The 21760-nt window shown below is 46.6% G+C and overlaps 1 protein-coding gene across 1 annotated transcript in view; it reads right to left on the bottom strand.

The window, feature by feature from the left end:
* VSTM2L (V-set and transmembrane domain containing 2 like) overlaps window positions 1-21760 on the bottom strand; it is a 57701-nt gene that overhangs the window by 19805 nt on the left and 16136 nt on the right. Inside the window, exon 2 of the mRNA XM_081948131.1 lies at window positions 302-471. Coding sequence (XP_081804257.1) covers window positions 302-471 — 170 coding nt within the window. The remainder of the gene's footprint in view (window positions 1-301; window positions 472-21760) is intronic.

Raw genomic sequence — 21760 nt, forward strand, 5'->3', positions numbered from 1 at the left:
TGGCAACCAGGCCACGGCTTCAGCAACACGGCCCCCAAGGTAACTCTGGGAGGCTTATGGTCACAAAAATATCTCTTTCTGCACGTACAGTTAAAACACAAATAATGAAAAAGAGCATTAAATCCTAAAGGCAGATGGGGAGGGCAGGGGCAGAGTGGGGGGAGGTGGGATCCGTCGTCCCTCGATCGGCCCCCTCCACTGGGCTGCCCCCCCCGCCCCCGGGGTCCCAACCAAACCAGCAGAGACACATTTTTAGGGTCCAGCTACATGTAGAGAGAGGCAGCCGAGGGGGCAGAAGTACCTGGTTGGCGTCCCAGTTCTCCTTCTCCGTCCAGTCCTTATGGGTGCGCACGTACCACCACTGGATCTCCAGCGAGTAGGAAGGGGAGCTGCTGCCGCGGAAGGAACAGGCCATCTCCACGTCCTCCCCAGCCCGAGCGGTCATGTCGTGGGGGGTCTCGGTGAAAAAGGCTGCAAAGGGAAACCGAGATGCCGTTAGGGGGCAATTGGAGATGGGCTACTCCAAATATCTCTCTCTCTCTCTCTCTCTCTCTCTCTCTCTCTCTCTCTCCATCCATCTAATCGGAATGGAGCTGGAAGGGACCTGGGAGGTCTCCTAGACCAACCCCCTGCTCAAACAGGAGACCCTCTACCAGTGATGGCAAAGGTTTTTCTGCACGGGTGCGAAAACGGCACACACGCGTGCAATAGCACCTGCGTGCCCACAACCATCATGCAATGCCCTCCCCCCACGCATGCGTGCACAACCCCCCGTGCTCCCCCCGTGCATGCGCACAGGCCTCCCTGAAGCCTCTGGACTTCCAGTAGGCCTGTTGGGGCGTTTTCTGCCCTCCAGAGGCTCCGGGGGCTTTCCTGAAGCCTGGGGAGGGTGAAACTGGCCTCCCCTGTCCCCTGGAAGGCCGAAAATCAGCTGGCCAGCATGTGACTGTGCGCTGGATCCGACAGAGGCCAATGGCTCTTGTGCTCTTAGCTAGGGCTCCGTGGGCCACCTGTCATAGTTTCCTCATCCCTGCCCTCGACCATTCCAGACAAATGGCTGCCCAGTCTCTTCTTGAAAACATCCAGTGATGGAGCACCCACCAGTGGCGTAGCGTGGGTTGTCAGCACCCGGGGCAAGTAATTTGCACCCCCTAACCCGAGGGCGGCCCGACTGCAGCTGCCCCTTGGTCAACATCAGTCAAGTGAGGCTCTCCATGCTGGCCTCCTGCCTTCCTCCCGAGGAGGAGCTTGACAGGGCAGCGGGAAAAGGCTCGACTGAAGGGAAGCAGGTGCCGCGGGGGTGGGAGGCGCACCGGGGGCTTCGGGAAGGCGCCGGCTCCCCGGGGCGCTCCAGGCGGAGCGGGAGGACGCGGTGGCGTTGCAGCCGCGGGCAGACGGAGCGCAGCGCCGCTCTCCTTCGGCTCCCACGGGGGCGGCGCGGCGGGTCTTGGCGGCTCCGCTGGGAGGTAGGCGGTGCGCAGGAGGGGCCTGGGCGGGCCGGGGAGCTTAGTTCGCGGGCCAAGCCGGGCGCGGAAAGAGGCGGCCACAGTCCGGCAAAGGGCGGCGCGGGCCGAGTCAGGGCGCCCCCCCCCGATGTTGCGCCCGGTGCGGCCGGCACCCCCTGCACCCCCCACGCTACGCCACTGGCACCCACGATTTCTGGTGGCAAGCAGTTCCACTGGTTAATTGTCCTCACTGTTAGGAAGTTTCTCCTCAGTTCCAGGTTGCTTCTCTCCTTGATTAGTTTCCACCCATTATTTTCTTGTCCTGCCTTCTGGTGCTTTGGAGAATAATTTGACCCCCTTTTCTTTGTGGCAGCCCCTCAAATAATATTGCTAGCATGTCACCCCTAATTCTTCTTTTCTTTAGAGTGGCTGGACCCAAATCCTGCAGCTGCTCTTCCTATGTTTTAGTCTCCAGGCTTTTAAACATCTTAGTTGCTCTTCTGTGCACTTTTTCCAAAGTCTCCTCATCTTTTCTTGTAACGTGGTGACCAAAACTGGATGCAGGATTCCAGGTGTGGCCTTACTAAGGCTTTGCACAGCAGGAGAACCTGGTGCGACATAAGAGCAACCCAATCAAGCCCCCCCCCCCCCAATCCTTATCTTCCTGGAATCATAAGCTGGGAGTAAAGGCCTGGAGGGTTTCCTTTGGGGTGCTTCCCTCTCCCCCTTTTTCCATTCCTCAAATCATAAAGAAAAGAAATACCCCAGAGCTGTCAATCATTTCCGAGCCCTTCAGCTAATTAGCCATCTTCTTTCAAATGATTAATCAATTAGCCAATTAAAATAAATACTACAGTAGCTGAGGGTAGGTGTTATCTGGAGAATATACAATTAAGACCGCAATTGCTCTTGACTAAATAACACAGACAAGCCAGCATTGTTGGGGAAATCATTTCATCGGGCAGGGATTGTCAGGAATTGGTCCCGCAATCCCATCAGCGTGCCTGGCTCCACCGGCCGGCAAATGGCCTCAGTTCTGGCCCGAAGAGGCTCAAGAACAGACTGGGAGGAAGAAGCGAAATAAAAATGGCTTTGTCACCACCACCAGCTCCCAAAGCCAAGTGGGGTTTCACACAATGAAGGTAGGAGAAGGGCAGGCAGAGACCGGGGATGGAGTTAAGCAAGTCTTTAGCCTGGAGTCCCTCCATTCCCACCAACGGTCTTGCTCTGATTCCTCTGGAATTTTGTTGACTTTTATTTAGCGCCAATTATTGCTGACCGTTAGTCAACTAGATCCTTGTTCGTGGGCGTGAGCAGTAAATCAGCTTAACTGGGAACCCAATGTGCCGCCCAATTTCCCTGCCTGCGTTAATGGAGTTCAATTCCCACAACCAACTCAATCTGGCCAATGCTCATTTCTCATGACTCCGGAGTGGTGCAAACTCGGCTCCTTTGGTTGATTTCAGAGCAGGTCATTGTTGGCTTGGCTCCAGGAAGTGATGCCACCAACGACCCGGGTTAAAAGGGGTTGTCTGAAGGCAGCCACGTAATTGCGGGAGGGGGAGGCATTTAGGAATTGCTCACGTAGAAACAGGGGAGGAGGGTACGGATTCTATACAGTAATTGTGGTCAGCATTCCGCCCTTTTGCCAATTTCTCACCCCCACCCCCACTCTCCAATGGATGCTTGTGATTCAGGTCATCCAAACTGACCCCCTACCCTGTTATGCAATGGAATTCTTACAACCATGATAGCAGTCTTCCAATATCTCAGGGGTTGCCACAAAGAAGAGGAGTCAAGCTATTCTCCAAGGCACCTGAGGACAGAACAAGAAGCAATGGGTGGAAACTAATCAAGGAGAGAAGCAACTTAGAACTGAGGAGAAATTTCCTGACAGTGAGAACAATGAATCAGTGGAACAGAATTTGCCTCCAGAAGTTGTGAATGCCCCAACACTGGAAGTCTTTAAGAAGATGTTGGATAACCATTTGTCTAGAAAGATATAGGGTTTCCTGCCTAGGCAGGGGGTTGGACTAGAAGACCTCCACGGTCCCTTCCAACTCTGCTATTGTATTGTAACCACGTCCTCCGCTTACAACGATTCCTTTTAGTGACCGTTCAAAGTTACAACAGCACTGAGAAAAGGATCACTTTTCACACTTAATGACCATTGAAGTCAGGTGATCAAAATTCAGAGGCTGGGCAACTGACTCATATTTATGACGGTCGCGATATCCTGGGCTCACGTGACCCCCCCCTTTGGAGACCTTCTGACGAGCAAAGTCAACGGGGGAAGCCACTTAACAACCATGTGGCTGGTTCCACTTAACAACCATGTGGCTGACTTAACAACTTTGTGACTCGCTTAACAACATTGGCAAGAGAGGTTGTAAAATGGAGCAAAATTCAATGAACAACCGTCTCGCTCAGCAATGGAAATGCTAGAATCAATTGTGGTCGTAAGATGAGGACTAGCTGCATTTCTCTGTCTGTTCATTTGTCTGAAATGGTGTAGGGTTTCCTGCTTGAGCAGAGGGTTGGACTAGAAGACCTCCAAGGTCCCTTCCAACTCTGTTATTCTGTCAATCAATCAATCAATCAATCAATCAATGGGATGGCAGACACACGGCCAGCCGATCATCGCCTGCGCATGTGTGCCAGAACCCCGGAAGAGGAACCGGCGATGCTGCGCATGCCAGGTGAGACTGCTCCGTGTGCCACTTTGGACACGCGTGCCATAGGCTTCCCATGCCATTCCATACTGTGGCCGTCCAATCTCTTCTCAAAGCCTCCCACAACCTCTGAGGACGAGGCTGCTCAATTGTTCTCACTGTCAGGAAACTATGTCTTCGTTCCAGGTTGGCTTAAGAGCCACCACAAAGCCAGGGGCTTCGTTTGCACAACCCAGCCAAGCGCCACCAGTCTGATCCATGCATCCCGTCTCCCTGGTGACCCACATCCGTCATCCTGGGGGTGGGAGGCCGGGGTCCCCCTGGCTGGACCCAGGAGTGGCAGCCTCCCCTGAGTCCCTGGATCAGTCCAAGGAGCGAATTAGCATCCAGTTTGACAGAAAAGCTAATACCCTTAATATGTCTTTGTCCCCTGGAGCCGGAGAAATCTCAGACAGTTATCGCTTTCCTTTAATCCATCTTAACAGGGCGCAGTGGAAAATGCAGCGCAAGGGGCTTAATGAGGCCGCCCCCCCCTCGACTCCAGGCTGGTTTTACAAGATAATTTCTCTCTCTCTCTGTGTAGAAATCTTTTACCTGGAAATCCACGCAAGTCCCTGACCGATGGGGAACAGACACCCACACCCCTCTTCCAGGGTCTGGGGCTGCAGGAGCAGAAGAGAATGACAGAGTTGGAAGGGACCTTGGAGGTCTTCTAGTCCAACCCCCTGCTCAAGTAGGAGAGACCCTATATGGTTTCAGATAAGTGGCTGTCACTGTCCAATCTCTTCTTCACCAGTGATGGAACACCCACACCTTTTCTGGTGGCAAGCAGTTCCACTGGTTAATTGTTCTAACTGTCAGGAAGGTTCTCCTTCATTCCAGGTTGCTTCTCTCCTTGGTTAGTTTCCATCCACTGCTTCTTTCCCTGCCTTCAGGGGCTTTGGAGAATAGCTTGACCCCCTCCTCTCTGTGGTAGCCCCTCAAATATTGGACGACTGCTATCCTGTCCCCCCTAGTCCTTCTTTTCTCTAGACTGGCCAGACCCAAATCCTGCAACCGGTTTTCCTATGTTTTAGCTTCCAGGCCTTCAATCATCTTGGTGTCCCCACACCTGGATACATCCCCCCCCTCCGGAAAAAAAGCCTACAGCCTGTAGATGATAGGAAATCAGGCTAAAGGGTTGGGGTACCCCTCCCCTGCAGAAGATGGTGTGGGGAGTGGGTTTTAACCCTTCCTGGAAAACTCTGGCTAGGAAAGTTTGAAAACAGGGTTAGGGTGTAAACAATAACAAAGTTGGAAGGGACCTTGGAGGTCATCTAGTCCAACCCAGGGGACCTGTCTTAGGAATTCGAACCGCAGAACTGCCGACCTTTCTGATTGACAAGCTCAGTGTGTATTCAGAGGGGTGTGTGTGTGTGTGTGTGTGTGTGTGTATTGTGTCCATTGTGCCCCCAACCCCCTCACCCCCTTTCTGGAAAAAAACATTTCTCTAGCATAGTGTTTCTCAACCTTGGTTGCTTGAAGAGGGATGGACTTCAACTCCCAGAATGTGCATGAAAAGGAATGCGTCAGTGCCAGGGAATTCTGGGTGTTGAAGTCCACCCCTCTTGAAGCTGCCAACGGTTGAGAAACAGGGCTTACCGCATTTTTCGGAGTATGAGACGCACCGAGGTTTCGAAGAGGCAAATTTAAGAAAAAGTAGGTAGATGGGTAGAGGGATGTTTCTAGGTGTATTTATCCATGTGCTGGAGAAGGAAATCGCTGACAACCTGCAGCACCTAAGACTTGGCTTCTGCTGGCACAGCACTCCATCAATCTAATTCTCATCCATCACTCTAACTAAAGAGCTTTCCGAAACGAGGGGAAAAAACGGTTTTTGCACTCTGCAAACCTCCCAAAAATGGGCCTTTTTTGGGAAAAAAAGCATGAATAGCCTTGGGGGGGGACTTGCAGAGTGCTCGGGGGGGGCAAAAACGAGCAAAAAACGGCCCGTTTTTCGTGAAAACGGGCCCGTTTTTTGTCAAAAACATTGCATGCATAGCCTTATGGAGGCTTATAGAGTGCTGCTGGGGACTGGGGAGGGGGGCAAAAAATGTCCCGTTTTTTGTGCATTTCTGCTCTCCCCAGCCCCCAGGAGCTCTCTGGAAGCCTCCTAAAGGTTATGCACAGCCATTTTGGTGAAGGGGGCGGGGCTTCGGGAGGCAAAAAAATGCTGCATTCGGTGTATAAGACGCACCCAGATTTTCAGCCTCTCTTTTGAAGAAAAAAGGTGCGTCTTATACTCCGAAAAATACGGTGTATGTATGTATGTATGCATGTATGTGTGTATAAATATATATCACATACGTGTTTTGTGTGTGTGTGTGCCAAACTATTACTTCCTGCAAAGATGCCCAAGAGGCACCAAAACCAATTCATTCTTGTGATTCTTTGCCACAGACTCCCAACCGTACTTCCTCCTCCTCCTCCTCCTCCTCCTCCTCCTCCTCCTCCTCCCTGCTCTCCCCTCTGACAAAATCTCTTTTCCCACAAAAGGGTGATGGATGCTCCCAGCAAGCAGGCAGGTATCACCCATGAACGCAGGGGAGAAGCCAAATGTCCATTGTCTCTGGGATGAACTGGATGATCTTTGGGGGTCCCTCCCAGCTGCAACCCTATGACGCTGCTGAGAACAGCCACCCCAAGGCAGCAAGTGGAGGAGAGCCCATTCCCTCTTTCTCTCATCCGTCTGACAGCCTTTTCTTTTTCAAGTTGCAGCCTTTTTACACAATTTCTCTCCCCCTCCCCCCATTTTATCCCACTCCCTAATTAAATCGTTGGCTTCTAATATCCCCACCTAGAGGTGTTTTTTTTGCCTGCCTTGGATTTTCTGCAAATATGCAGAAAAAGCGGAATTACCCTGGACATTCCGTTCGACACTTAACACAACACAATATTAATTAGCAGCATTTGCTGTTTCTTCAAAAGACAGGGATGTGAAAACAATAGGAAATTGGTGCCGAACATAATTGCAGCCGCCTTGGAGTAAAATAACATTTTTTCTACATCCTCGCGGCGTAGTTAGAACACACCTGTGCCTCAACAGATTAGGCTTTTTAAAATTCTATTTTAAAAACAAATTTCCCTGCCTCCAGTTTCCACGTCTATTTCTTGCTCTTTTGCGTGCCATGAATTTCCTAGCTGCAGGAATAATTGGGTTTGTGTGTGTCAAAAAAGTCAAAATGGCAGCTGCAACGGATAAATGGTTAGAGTTTCATTTGCTGCCTGTGGCCACCATCATGTTTAACCCCTTCCCCTCCCTATTGGGCTATAGATAATTACAAAATCAAGAAACCCCCTCCCCAATTTGGATTAGAAAAAAAAACACAACCTAAACCAAAGCAAAGGGGAGTTTAGAGGGTGCCACATTTCAGATTCTTTTCTGCTAGGGGAACGGTTTCCCATCAATTAGAATTATTCAATTCCTGATCAATAGGTACAAATTCAATTTAACACTCGATTCTCCGTTGGCGCAGGCAGTGTCATTTTTCTCTGACATTAAAAATACGGTACGTATTGGCGACTCTGCCTCCGATCCATATTTCCAACGGACTGTAAAAGTTTAGAAACTCCAAGCAGCCATTTTTGCCTCTGCTGTTCTGTTTCCTCTTCCCCATCCTTCAGCCTCCCCCCCTTTTTAAACTTCATGATGTTTCATACCCAAAGGGGGGGGGGGAGAGGCTTTTACAGAATCAGAGGCGTGAATCGAATCCTGTTCCCACTTTAATGCATTTTGCAAAAAAAGATTCAGCTCGCCTTCAAATAAATTCGGTCGTTTTTAATATTTTTTTTCTCATACGATGATTAGGGCTCATCAGTTCAAGCCGCTAGGTCTCAGTCTTTTTAAAAATATATATTTAAAAAATGGGGAAATGATTGAAGATTTGAACAGACAACATTTATAACTCTTCATTAAGTGATCCTTCAAAGCTACAATGACGCTGAGAAAAGTGACTTATGACCGTTTTTCACACTTACAATGGTTGCAGCATCCCCGTGGTTATGTGATCAAAATTCAGACCCTTGGCTACTGACTCATATTTATGACGGTTGCAGTGTCCCGGGGTCATTGATCCCCTTTTGCGACCTTCTGACAAGTAAAGTAAAGGTGGGAGGCAGATTCACTTAACAACCAAATAACTGCAGTGATTCACTTAACAACTATGCTGAGAAAGGTCGTAAAATGGGACAAAACTCACTTAACAAATGTCTCACTTAACAGCAGAAATTTTGGGCTCAAATTTATATGGTATATCACACTGGTTCCTTTTGGCACATAATTTTTTAAAAATGCGATTCAGGCGGTCTTTGTGAACTGACCATAAAAGTGGGCTATTTCTGGCACTGACCCTCTGCTAAAATTACCCAGTATAAATCACACACACACACCCTCTCTCTCGTTTGGGCTTTCTCGGCATTCTAAACAAATTGATACACATTACCTTCCTCCCAATTAATCATTCCGTTTGCTAAAGAGAGTCAACAATCCTTCATAATGAATCCTCCAATTGGCTTATTGTCCGTATTTTCTACAGCTTATAAAACGATGTTCCACAAGAAATAGATTAGATTTGTGATTAGGAAACACTGAAAGAATAAAATGCCATGTTCATTATTAGCTTTTTTTTTCTATTTAAACATCTCTCTGCCTGAAAAAATTAATATAACAGAACAGGTTTAAAAATCCTGCAAAGAGATTAGTCTCTCTCTCTCTCTCTTTCTCTCACACACACTCTCTCTTTCTCTTTTGCTCTCTTTCTTTTTCTCACTCTCTTCCTCCGACTGTCTCTTTCTCTCACTCTTTTTTCACTCCTCCCTCTTTCTCTCTTTCTGTTTTTCTCTTTCTTTCTCTCTTTCTCCCTCTCTTTCTCTCCCTCTCCCTCTCTCTTTCTTTTTCTTTCTTTCTCTCACACACTCTTTCTCTTTCTGTCCTTCTTGCCCTCTCTTTCTTTCTTTTTCCCTGTTTCTCACTCTTTCTCCCATTCTCTCTTTTCTCTCTTTCTCTCTCTCTCTCTCTCTCTCTCTCTCTCTCTCTCCTTTTCTCTCTCTCTCTCTCTTTCTGTCTCTGTTTCTTTTTCTCTCGCTGTGTGTTAGTCCAAGTAATGTGGCAGCATTGAATTTTGTTTTAGAATACTCAGCTTTCCAAATAACTGAATGTCATATATGAATTCATGCAAACTCCTCTGTAGTCTATTGTTTCTTCTATTTTATTTTTTAAACTAACCTTGGAAAGTAGACTCTTTTTAAACACAGTATATTTTGATTTTTTTTTGGTATTTGCTTGCTTTTTGAAACAAAAGGAAGAACAAAGAGAAGAGCTTAACACAACCGTAGTCTTTGTGGAAACCAACATTCATGAATAGAGAGATTTTCAGATGCTCTACAAAGGATTTTCTCAACCTGGGACACTTGAGGACGGGTGGGTTTAAACTCCCAGAATTCCCCAGCCAGCAAAGCTAGCCAATAAAATAGTAATAACAGAAAACAGTCATCAACCCAAGCTATCAATGATTTTTAAAAATCAGTAGTTTTGATGCAAAGACGAAATAAACCATATTGTTATTCTGCAAATGACTTCAGTAAGTCCCAAAATGCCTTTGATTAATGTTCACCCAACTCTTCCACTCCAGAGAATGTGGCGCCCATCTCCTTCCAATTTTTGCTCCCTCAGAGTCAAGAAAAGAGACAGCTCCCTAAATAGCCTGGACTTCCCCAATCTGCTGTCCTGCCTCTCCCGAAGTGCCCGGCCACCAAGGCCATAGTCTCCCTTGGCTGAGGTGGTGTGGATGCTGTCATCCCATGATGTCATCAAATGTGATGACTGTCAGATCTGTTGAAACTTCCAGATTGTCTTTGCTTCAGCCAGGTCACAATAGATGGTCACCTAGAGAGGACCTTATAGAAACTCTACTCAGGTGGTATCAACAATACGAATGTCAGCCAGATCAGGAAACAAAGGATGATGAGAACTCTACTGATGCATCCAATACAATACAATACAATAGCAGAGTTGGAAGGGATCTTGGAGGTCTTCTAGTCCAACCCCCCTGCCTAGGTAGGAAACCCTATACCGTTTCAGACAGATGGCTATCCAACATCTTCTTAAAGACTTCCAGTGTTGGGGCATTCACAACTTCCGGAGGCAACTTCTGTTCCACTGATTCATTGTTCTAACTGTCAGGAAGTTTCTCCTCGGTTCTAAGTTGCTTCTCTCCTTGATTAGGCCAGCAGGAGTCAAGAGACAACCCATCACCATCCATGGAGAGAAGGGAAACAGCTGAGGGCCACTTGAAAGAACAGGTAAAAGAATAACAGAGTTAGAAGGGACCTTGGAGGTCTTCTAGTCCAACCCTCTGCTCAGGCAGGAGACCCTTTAATCAACTGATTGTCCAATCTCTTCTTAAAGCTTCCAGTGTTGGAGCATTCAGAACTTCTGAAGGCAACTTCTGTTCCACTGATTAATTGTTCTCCATGTCAGGAACTTTTCCTTATTTCCACGCTGGTTCTCCTCTTCTTGATAAGTTTCCATCTGTTCTTGTCCTGCCTTTAGGTTCTTTGGAGAATAGCTTGACTATCTCCTTTCTGTGGCAGCCCCTCAAATATTGGAAGACTGCTCTCATGTCTCCCCAGGTCCTTCTTTTCATTAAACTAGCCAGGCCCAGTTCCTGCACCGTTCTTTGTATGTTTTATTCTCCAGACCCCTAATCATCCTGGTTGCTCTTCTCTGGACTTCTTCCAGAGTCTCCACATCTTTTCTACATTGTGGTGACCAAAACGGCAAGCAGGATTCCAGGTGTGGCCTTACCACTCTACTCTCTCGGTTGCCTTTTCTCTTTTTCCTCCTTCAATAGAGTCGTTCCGGTTTGGAAGGTTACAAATTGGCTGATTTGGAAGAGAGGTTGGCATTGAATTGATTGTTCCCCTCCACAGGAAAAGGTTAAAATCCCTCTTTAAAATTCCAGGTAGGAATTGTAGGGGGAGGGGGCTGCACTCATCCGTGTTAAACCTGTTCAAATGCCATCTTTCTTGCAGGCCTCCAAAGACCCTCCCCCCGCCTCATTTTGGAGTAACGCAAGCACCGACTCTCTGTTTTGTGTGTGTGTGTGTGTGTGTATCCCACTCTGCACACTCTGCATACGAGAACAGTATGTTTATCTCGGTCAACAAACCAACAGAAATACGTTTCTGAAACAGCACGAAATGGGCAGAATTCGAAGGGCAGAAAGAGGCCACTTTTCGTCCTCCCTCACCAGCCTTTTAATGAAGCTCAAACCCTTCTTTTAAAAAACCTGGTCCTTTGGATTTTCCTGCCCCCGTGTGAAAGATATATTTTAACTTCCCGAGCATTTATCTTCTTCCCCATCATCTGTTATTACTGTCCCTGCATGGCTATTATTCGTTCAACCCTCCTGCCTTTCTGCCAATGGAGAAGCTTCGGGCCGTGAAGAGTCCGGAGTGAAAACAGAATGAAATTGCCTGGGTAGAAATCCAGGCAAATCCAGCTACGTTTTCGTCCTCGTTCAACGCAAAGGGCTGGGCTGAAGAATGGCAGCGTGTCTGTCCTTCGTTGTTTTGCCCCAGGAAATTGGCACACAAAATTATCCCGCCTGAAGACCCCCTGGCACCCTCGGTACCAGGCTACTGGCACAGGAGCAGCTGGTCCAGGAAGACCCTCAAATTGAGCGGCAGAGGTCAGAGAGGAGCCTGTGGTTGCCTGTTGCCCCTCACAGCCCCCCAGACACTGGGATAAGGTAGCCTGAGGACTGACCTCCCACCTCTACCGTTTCTTCGAATATTATCTGATTGTTCCAAGAATCAGTGGCCAGAAAGGGGAGATTCCTGTATTATAAGCAGAACAAAATGAAGTAGTTAGGGAACTCTGTGCATGGTTTGCTCCTAAGATCCTCCCCCCCCCCCCAGGATGCACAATCTGTATACTGGCCTCCCAAAACACCACCTGCCTTAACCTCCCTCCCAGGGAACACCGAGGACCCCACAGTCCTCCTCCCCCCCCACTTTGCAACTCCCCTCTCTTCTATCATTGATGATGTTCCCTAGTTGGGCCATGAAATGTCTACAAAAAAACAGTCAAGGTCAGAGAGCACCAAGGACTCCACGATCCTCCCCCCCTCCTCTTCCTCCTCCTGTCTTCAAACTCCCCTCCCATCTAACCCTGATGATGTTCCCTAGTTGGGCCATGAAACGTCTGCAAGAAAAGCACCCAGCTCAGAGAGCACCAAGGACCCCACAGAGACAGATGCAGCCTCTGGGCTCCCCTTTTTCTCTTTCTCTCCCTCTTTGTGATCCCCATCAGGGAGAAATGCAGCCCCCTCCTCCCCTCTTTCAGAGAGGCCTACGGTTGACCTTCCAGGGGGACCCTTCAGAAGGCCTAGGCAGGCAGGCAGGCAGGCAGACCAGGGCTGGGAACACGTAAAGCAGCAAATGTAACTCCCAAGATGGGTTTTTCCCTTTGCAGGAGGGGCTGCCCGCCAGCTACTCTGTTATGCCAGAAACCTCCAACCTCCCCCGAAAGCTTTGAGCCCCCCCCCTCCCCCGTTTCTCCTCTGCATCCCTTCCTTCTGCTCAGCTCTGGCCTCTGCCTGAAAAATGTTGCATTTCCCAGAGAAAAAAAGCCAAGCTGCAGCCTCTTTAAATATTAATTCACCGCTTAACCTTTATTCAATATTTGCAAAAGCTGTGTAGATCATTCAGTCACTTAGGCAGCCCTGGCGATGCAGGACCCGGCCGGGGCTTGGGGGGAACGGATTGCTGGCAAGGAGCGAAGGAACCGGCAGGGCTGCCTCTGCATAGGGGGAGCTGCCCTCCGCAGCTTGGCTCTCCCCCCCCCCAGTCCGGCTGCTCTGGGTCTGCAGGCTGGGGAGGACCATGGAGGTCTTCTAGTCCAGCCTCTTGCTCAAGCAGGAGACCCTGGACCACCCCAGACAAGTGGCTGCCCAGGCTCTTCTTAAACACCTCCAGGGATGGAGCGGCTTCAACCTCTGGAGGTGCTGAAGGAGATCTGTGAACATCTGGCAAAGGGGAAGCTGTGCAGAATGGAGTGGAATAATGGAATGGAACGGAACAGGAATGGAATGGAGGATAAGCTAGGATGGGAGGAGAAGGATGAGAAGCAGAATGAGGAGGAGGAGGAGGAGGAGGAGGAGGAGGAGGAGGAGGAGGAAGGAAGATGGAGACAGGAGGTGGAGGAGAAGCAGAAGGAGAAGAAGGAGTGAAAGACGTTTTGGAGAGTCATTTTGGTGAAATATTGGGGTTAGGCCTCATCTGGCCAGCCAGAAGGGGGGCTCTTGAGAAGGAGGAGGAGGAGGAGGAGGAGGAGGAGGAGGAGGAGGAGGAGGAGGAGGAGGAGGAGGAGGAGGAGGAGGAGGATTGCCAAGAGCAGCGGAGGGGCTGGGGCAGCCCAGGAGGAGGAGAAGGGAAGATTTGAAGCACCACCACCACCAAACCCCGAAATGCCTCCTTTCAGCAGCAGCTCCCCTCATCTGCCATGGAGGGGGGTGGGGGGTGGTCTTCCTTTGCAGTCTGGCAGCCTGAGGGGTGGAAATGCTCCAGGCGTCCCATCTCCTCCCTCCCCCTCCCCCAGCTTTTGGGCATTCGTGGGTCTTTAGGCAACAACCCCCCTCCCCACAAGAAGGGGAATTTAAATGGTTTCCCAGTTTCCATGAAGCAGCCTTGCAGGGGAAGGAGGATCCTGCCTGCCTGCCTGCCTTCTGTCCATCTGTTTCCCTCCTTCCTTCCTTCCTTCCTTCCTTCCTTCCTTCCTTCCTTCCTTCCTTATATCTATCTGTTTCCATCCTTCCCTCCTTCCTTCCTTCCCTCCTTCCTTCCTGCCTTATGTCCATTTGTTTCCCTCCTTCCTTCCTTCCCTTGTTCCCTCCATCCTTCCTGACTTCTGTCCATTTCCTTCCTACCCTCCCTCCTTCCCTTCTCCCTCCCTCTTTCCTTCCCTCCCTCCTTCCTGCCTTCTGCCCATCTGTTTCCTTCCTTTCCTTCCTCCCTCCTTCCTTCCTTTCTTCTGTTCATCTGTTTCCTTCCTCCCTCCCTCTCTCCCTCCCTCCCTCTCTCCCTCCCTCCCTTCCTTCGTTCCCACTTGCCTATATCAGTTATTCTAATTTGGTGGAATAATGAGGACTAGAACCACTGGCCCAAAGCTTCCAGAGGACCCTAAAAAGCTGTTATTAAAGGGCACCAGCCTCCCCAGCCTTCCCACCCCAGACCTCCCTCTGCCCGCCCACAGGGTTGTTAATCTGGGTAGGGGTCCTGCTTTGAACCCCCCCCCTCCCTCTGTCACACGCAGAGAAAAGCAGGAGAGAAACAAAACCTTCCTGGAAACAAAAAACGAAGGAATGAAAGGAGGCCAAGAGCACAGAAAACGCCTGCTGGGCAGCTGAGGCTCTGCAAAGGAGCTGCTGATTCAGGGCAGCTCGGTCAAGGGAAGCTCTGGGCCAGAAAGCCAGAGAGAAAGAGGGAAAAGGAGAGAGAGAGAGAGAGAGAGAGAGAGAGAGAGAGAGAGAGAGAGAGAGAGAGAGAGAGAGAGAAAGAAGGAGAAGAAGAAGAGACAGAAAGAACAGAAAGGGAGAGAAAGACAGAGAGAGAGAGAGAGAGAGAGAAAAGAAGGAGAAGAAGAAGAGACAGAAAGAACAGAAAGGGAGAGAAAGACAGACAGAGAGAGAGAGAGAGAGAGAGAGAGAGAGAGAGAGAAAGTGAGAGGAGGCAGAGAAAGAGGAGAAAGACAGGGAAGAGAGAGAGAGAAAGACATAGAGAGAAAGGAGAGAGAAAGAGAGTGAGAGATATAAAGAGAAGAGAGAGAGAGAGAGAGAGAAAGAAAGAAAGGGAGAGAGAGAGAGAGAGAGAGAGACTGAAAGAGAAAAAGAGAGAGAAAGAGAAAGGGAGAGAGAGAGACCCAAAAGTCTGTGCAAGAGGAGATGGGAGAGAGGCAGCTGACTTGTTTAGCCTCCAATTGCGTCTCCCCCTCTACCTCCCGGGCGCATTGAGGGGGTGGGTGGGGGGCTCCTGTCTTTGGACTCCCAGCTTCTGAGAAGCTGTAGCCCACCTGCCAAGCGGCCAAGGCCATTTCCATCCATGGCCCTTCAGATCCCCTCCCTGATTCCCCACTCCCTGGAAATGCATCCCCCAGGCCCCCCAGCTGGGCATCCGATTTCTCCCCCCAGCCCAGCCCTCCCCAGCCCTGGGTTAGCGGGTCCTGGCCCTGCCCCTGCAGCTACGTTTGGCTAAACTCCGCCCCCCCTCCCCCCCTCGCCTCCTCTTCCCAATAGGAGCCCCAGGAGGTCTGAGGACATAAGCAGGTTTTTGGCATGGATTTGAATCCCGTTGAGGTCCAGTGCAAGGAACCAGAAGGAGGCCACAAACTCTAAGCATGCCTGCCTCTTCACTCCCCCCCCCCTCCAATTGTAGCAGGAGATTCCACCACAAACCATTAGAAAACACAGTAACAACAAAAAATTATAATTAACCAGGGGAAGAGGAGTTGCCTTCAGAAGTTGTGGGTGCTTCATCACTGGAGGTTTTTAAGAAGAGACTGGACTGCCACCTGTCAGAAATGATATCGGTTCTCCTGCTTGAGCAGGGAGGTTAGACTAGAAGACCTCCAAAGTCCCTTCCAGATTCTATTCTATTCTAAATTCTGAAGATGCCTCAGGGGACTGGAGGCTAAAACATATGAAGAAGAGTTGCAGGAATTGGGTCTGTCTAGTTTAACCAAGAGAAGGACTCCTTGGGGAGACAAAGTGGCAATCTTGCAATATCTCGGGGGCTGCCCCAAAGAAGAGGGGGGGGGCAACCTATTCTCCAAGCACCTGAGGGCAGGACAAGAAGCAACGGATGGAAACTAACCAAGGAGAGAAGCAACTGACAACTAAGAAGACATTTCTTGACAATGGAACTGCTTGCCTCCAGAAGTTCTGAAGGCTCCAACCCTGGAGGTTTTTAAGAAGAGACCAGACAGCCACTTGTCCGAAGTGGTCTGGGGTTTCTTGCCTTGGGCAGGGGGTTGGGCTAGAAGACCCTTCTAACTCTGTTGTTGTGTTCTGTTAGAAAAGGGAGGTCTTGAGAGTCCAAAGGCAATTCGAAAGTAGAAGGAAGCTTGGGGACCTCAGAAGAAGCAAATGGAGATACACCAGTGGTGGGATTCAAGTAATTTAACAACCGCTTCTCTGCCCTCATGATTTCTTCCCTCAACCGGTTCTCTTGAAGTGGTGCGAACCGGCTGAATCCCACCACCGAGACACGGCCAAGGCTTCGTGAAGACCTTGGACCCAGAAGGCCACCAAGGAGAAGAAGAGCTGGTTGACAGGAGGAAGGTAGAGCAACAGCAGCCCAGAACTAGACGAGAGAGGTCAGCTGAGATTGACCAAGGGGGCCATGAACTACAAGAAGGTTGGGGGCCTCTGACAAGAAGGATGCCCCACAGGTGTTCAGAAGGAAAGCACCAGCTGTTCAAGCGAAGGCAGCAAAATATTCAGAGGTAAGCAGGAAAAGGCTGAGCTACGCAGCTTCTATTTTAGTTCCATCTTCTCCAACAAAACTCTAGCTATCCCCTCGGGGGAACGGTGAACGGCAAGATGAAGAGATGGGAGTGAGATTGTAGAGGAAGACGATCAGGAGATGTTTCCTCTGTTGCTACCTGGAGAAATTCAAGCCAGCCTTTTCGGAGGAAGGACTAAGCTGGCGTCTGCCAGCGCTGCGAATGATGGGGAGCCCCAAGGGGCTGAAGGCCTCCCACTCCTCTCTGGCCCAAGAGTCACATGAAGAAGCCCTTCTCCCCAAGGATGGAGACCCTCCCTTGTCACAGACCAGAGGGATGGAGGACATTCAGAGGTATCCTTCTCTCACTGACCCTGTCCCTTGGCCTAATATCTCAGGGGCTGCCCCAAAGAAGAGGGGGTCCACCTGTTCTCCAAAGCGCCAGAAGGCAGGACAAGAAGCAACGGATGGAAACTAATGAAGGAGAGAAGCAACCTGGAACTAAGGAGAAACTTCCCGACAGTGAGGACAATCTACCAGTGGAACTGCTTGCCTCCAGAAGTTGTGGGTGCTTCATCACTGGAGGCTTTTAAGAAGAGACCGGAGAACCATTTGTCTAAAATGATACACGGTCTACTGTTTGAGTAGGGGGTTGGATGAGAAGACCCCCAAGGACCCTTCCTATTCTGTTCTGTTCTATTCATTTTCTACATTTCTATTCTATTCTATTCTATTCTAAATTCTTATTCTATTCCATTCCATTCCATCTCATATTTTCTATTCTGTTCTTTTTTTTAATAAATGTTTATTTATTTTTCTTTAAAAAGACAAGACAACACATAAGGTACAAGAGCAGGGAAGTAAAAAAAAAAACACATTTTCATCAAGCATGTCGTTTGGTTACAAGTTTTTGTGCGATGGTTTTTACAATTAAGGATGCGTTCACTAATTATCCATTAAATATAGTTAAATATTTCATTGAGCATTGCATGTTCAAGTTACCATAGTATTCTTTCTTTTATGACAACCCTTATTTCTTTATCTCTACAATTATGTACTAGGTAACAATAGGTCTTTATAAAATTGTATCACCATTCTCTCAAAAATAAAAGTGGAGATTAAGTCAAAGAAAAAAAGAAACTCATTACTTCATATAAGACATTTCTATTTTCCATTAATCTTAAAGTTTCCAATCATCCTCAACTCCAAATTTAATTTCCCATTATTATTTGTCAATCCATGTAGTCATTAAATATTTTAATCTATATTCACATCCATTGTTCATTACATCATCATTATTCCATTTTATATTATAAAATAGTCACCAGCCATAATCATACCTAACAATTTAAATCATCTCACTCTTATACATTAAATACATTATTATTCTTATCTCGTATAAGTAAATGGTCTATTTCATAATAAAGGCTTAATATGTATAGAAAGAGAAAAAAAAAAGAAAGAAAAAAGAGAGAGATTTTTTCAAAACATTAAGTATAACTTTCTATTATTATTACATATAAGATAGGGTAAAGAAAAAGAAAAGATTCACTTCCAAGTTTTTTTATCCAACCATTGATAAAACAAGTCCCATACTTTATAAAATTGCTCATCCTCTAATTCTCTAATTTCAAATGTAAGTTTACTCATTTCTGCACAGTTCATTATCTTCCGAACAATTTCCTCCTCTGTTGGTACTTTCTCATTTTTCCAGTATTTAGCAAATACAATTCTAGCAGCTGTTAACACATTTATGATCAAATATTTCAAGTCTTTATTGTATGTTTCTGGTATTATTCCCAATAAGAAAAGTTCTGGTTTCAGGTCTATATGTTTATGTATCATTTTCTCCAACCACATGTGTATTTTAGTCCAGTATCTCTTAGCTTCAGGACAAGTCCACCACATGTGGTAATATGTGCCCGGTGTATGTTGACATTTCCAGCATTTTTCAGACTTATTCTTCGACATTCTTGCTATTCTCGATGGGGATAAATGCCACCTATAAAACATCTTATACAAATTTTCTTTATATGCAGTTGACATTGTCATTTTATAATTTTGAGTCCACAATTTTTGCCATTTTTCTAAATCAATCCCATGTCCAAAGTTTTTTCCCCAGGCTAACATAGTTCCTTTCACTTGTTCTTCATATAATTTCACCTCTAATAAATAATCATAAAATTTTTTAATTAATTTTTCATCGTTACCTGTTAAAATTTTATCTAATTCAGTCAGTTTATCATAAAAACCCTCATTTTTTCGATCTTCATTGTATCTAGAATGTATTTGCACATATGAGTACCAATTGAGTTCAATACCTTCTTGTTTCAATTCTTGTATAGATTTAAGTTCACCCTCTGCATTCAATAATTCAGCATATCTAACTGCTTCTTCCCTTTTAAATATTATTGGATATGAAAAGGCTTCAATAGTTGATATCCAGACTGGAATTTTCAAGTAGTGCAACCTCTTAACCTTCTGCCAGTTTAATAACAGAGCCTCTCTTATAGAATGGTCTCTAAAGTAACCATGTTTTTTAGTTCCTTTATACCATAAGTATGCATGCCATCCCAACAGCAAGTCATGACCTTCTAGATTCAAAAGCCTATCATTTCTTAGCATTATCCATTCCTTGATCCACATCAGACTAGCTGCCTGATAGTATAACTCCCAATCAGGTAAACCCCACCCTCCCCTTGATTTGGAATCTTGTAACAATTTACATTTTATTCTTGCTTTTTTCCCTTGCCATATAAATTTCAACACTATTTTATTTAATTCTTCAAAATATCCTTTCCCCAACTTAATTGGAATAGTCTGAAACAGGTATAACAGTCTAGGTAAGATATTCATTTTAATTGTTGCGATTCTACCAATCATTGATAATTGAAGATTCTTCCATTTCGCCAAGTCTGTTACAATTTGTTGCTTCAATTTAAGATAATTATCTTCTTTGAGAGTGCTGCACTTGGCTGTTAGGTGAATCCCCAAATATTTAACTTTATTTGTGATTTGCATTTCCAAGTTTTCCGCCAATTCTTCTTTTTGTTTTCGGGGTATATTTTTTGTTAAAATCTTTGTTTTGTCTTTGTTTATTTTTAAACCTGCAACTTTTCCATATGCCTCGATTTCTCCTATCAGTTTAGGTGCAGATTGAAATGGCTCCTCAAGAATGAAGACTAAGTCGTCAGCAAATGCTTGCAACTTGTATTCTTCCTTTTTAATGGTCATTCCCTTTATTTCTTCCTCTTCTCTAATCTTTCTATTTAGTACTTCTAATGTTAAAACAAAAAGCAGTGGTGACAGTGGGCAGCCTTGTCTCGTACCTCTTTTAATTTCAATTGGATCCGTCAGCTCTCCATTTATCATTATCTTGGCTGTTTGCTTGTGATATATCGTTTGTATGGCTTGAATAAAATTCTTACCAAAATTCATTTGTTCCATTTGTTGAGTCATAAATGTCCAATTCACGTTATCAAAGGCTTTCTGCGCATCCAAGAAAATCAAAGCCATTTGCTTCTCAGAGTGGACCTGATAATATTCTAAGGTATTTAAAATTGTCCTTATGTTATCTCTAATTTGCCTCTTTGGTAAAAAACCATTTTGGTCCGGGTGGATAAACCCATTTAGGTATTTTTTCAGTCTCTCTGCCAGTATTGAGGCAAATAGTTTATAGTCTGAGTTCAACAAGGAGATAGGTCTATAGTTCTTAATTTGCGTATAGTCTGCCTCCTCTTTGGGTATTAATGTAATATATGTAATATATGCCTCCAACTCATCGTTCTCTAGAATTGATATGATTTGGGCTTCAACGGGCATATCCAGCAGCGCACTAGATGTGGAGATTGAACCAAACATCTGGGCAGACCACAATCCAATGGCAATAGGTTGGAGACAACAAAGAAGAAGATCGAGATGGACACTAGATAACAGGATATTGAAAGAGAAAGAATTTGTAAAGAAAATGGAAAAAGAATTGACTTTCTTCTTTAAAGAAAACAAAAAAGAAGATACGTCTTTACAGAATCTTTGGGATACAATGAAGGCCTTTTCTAGAGGTTTGATAATAGACTATATAAGAAAGAGAAACTTAAAGAAAAGACAAGTGTCTAAGGATCTAGAAAAAGATTACAGCACATTGGAAAAAGAACTACAGAAATCTCCACAAAAGAAAGAGATTAAAATAAAGATGGACACAATAAAACACAAACTTGACCTATTGGAAAAGGAGGACCTGGCCCAAAAAATCAGAGGCGCCAAACAGAACTATTTTGAAAATGCAAATAAACCAGGCAGATGGCTGGCTTATAAACTGAGAAAAGAAAGAGAGACCAAGAAAATACTACAACTAAGAGATGAACAAGGACAATTGCATCATGGAAATATGGAAAAAAGGAAAATTATTCAAGATTACTATGCCAAGCTGTATGAACAAGAGAACATAGAAGAGAAAGAAGTGAAACAATATTTACAAAACGCCAAACTCCCCCAAATACCAAATGATACTAGAACTATATTTGAAGATAAAATAACAATGATGGAATTAACTGAGGCCCTTAAAAGACAAAATAATGGGAAGGCCCCGGGACCGGATGGCCTTCCTGTGGAATTCTATAGAACATTAGAAAAATCCTTGGCCGTTCCATTACTAGAAGTCATGAATGAAGTAATGATCGAAGGTAAAATACCTAATTTTCTATTCTGTTCTGTTCTGTTCTGTACTGGTCATCATCTCAGCTATTTTGTCCCACCAAGCAGCAGGAGGGATGCCCACCACTGAGCCCGAGTCCTCCCGCATGAAAACCCACCTTCTGCAATGGAGCTGCGGCCGCCCGGTGCTGCACCGCCTGCCTTCAGTGGAACATTTCTAAAATTAGCCTCCCATCTGGAGCACGCGTGATGTGTCGTTTTGCAGTTCAATGGCATCCCCACCGATTGTGCTTGCCTGGCCCTTGGGTGAAACTCTGCCCCAAACCGGGATTGAGACGCGAGCGGGGGACGTGCGCCAAGATCCCTTTCTCTGCAGGGCTGGTGGCTGCACAGCTTCCCCATCTGCACCCGGGAAATGCCAGCTATGGTAAAGCCATTGTCAGGTTTCCA

Source organism: Natrix helvetica, assembly GCF_964273705.1.
Source record: "Natrix helvetica genome assembly, chromosome: 3".
Lineage (NCBI taxonomy): Eukaryota > Metazoa > Chordata > Lepidosauria > Squamata > Natricidae > Natrix > Natrix helvetica.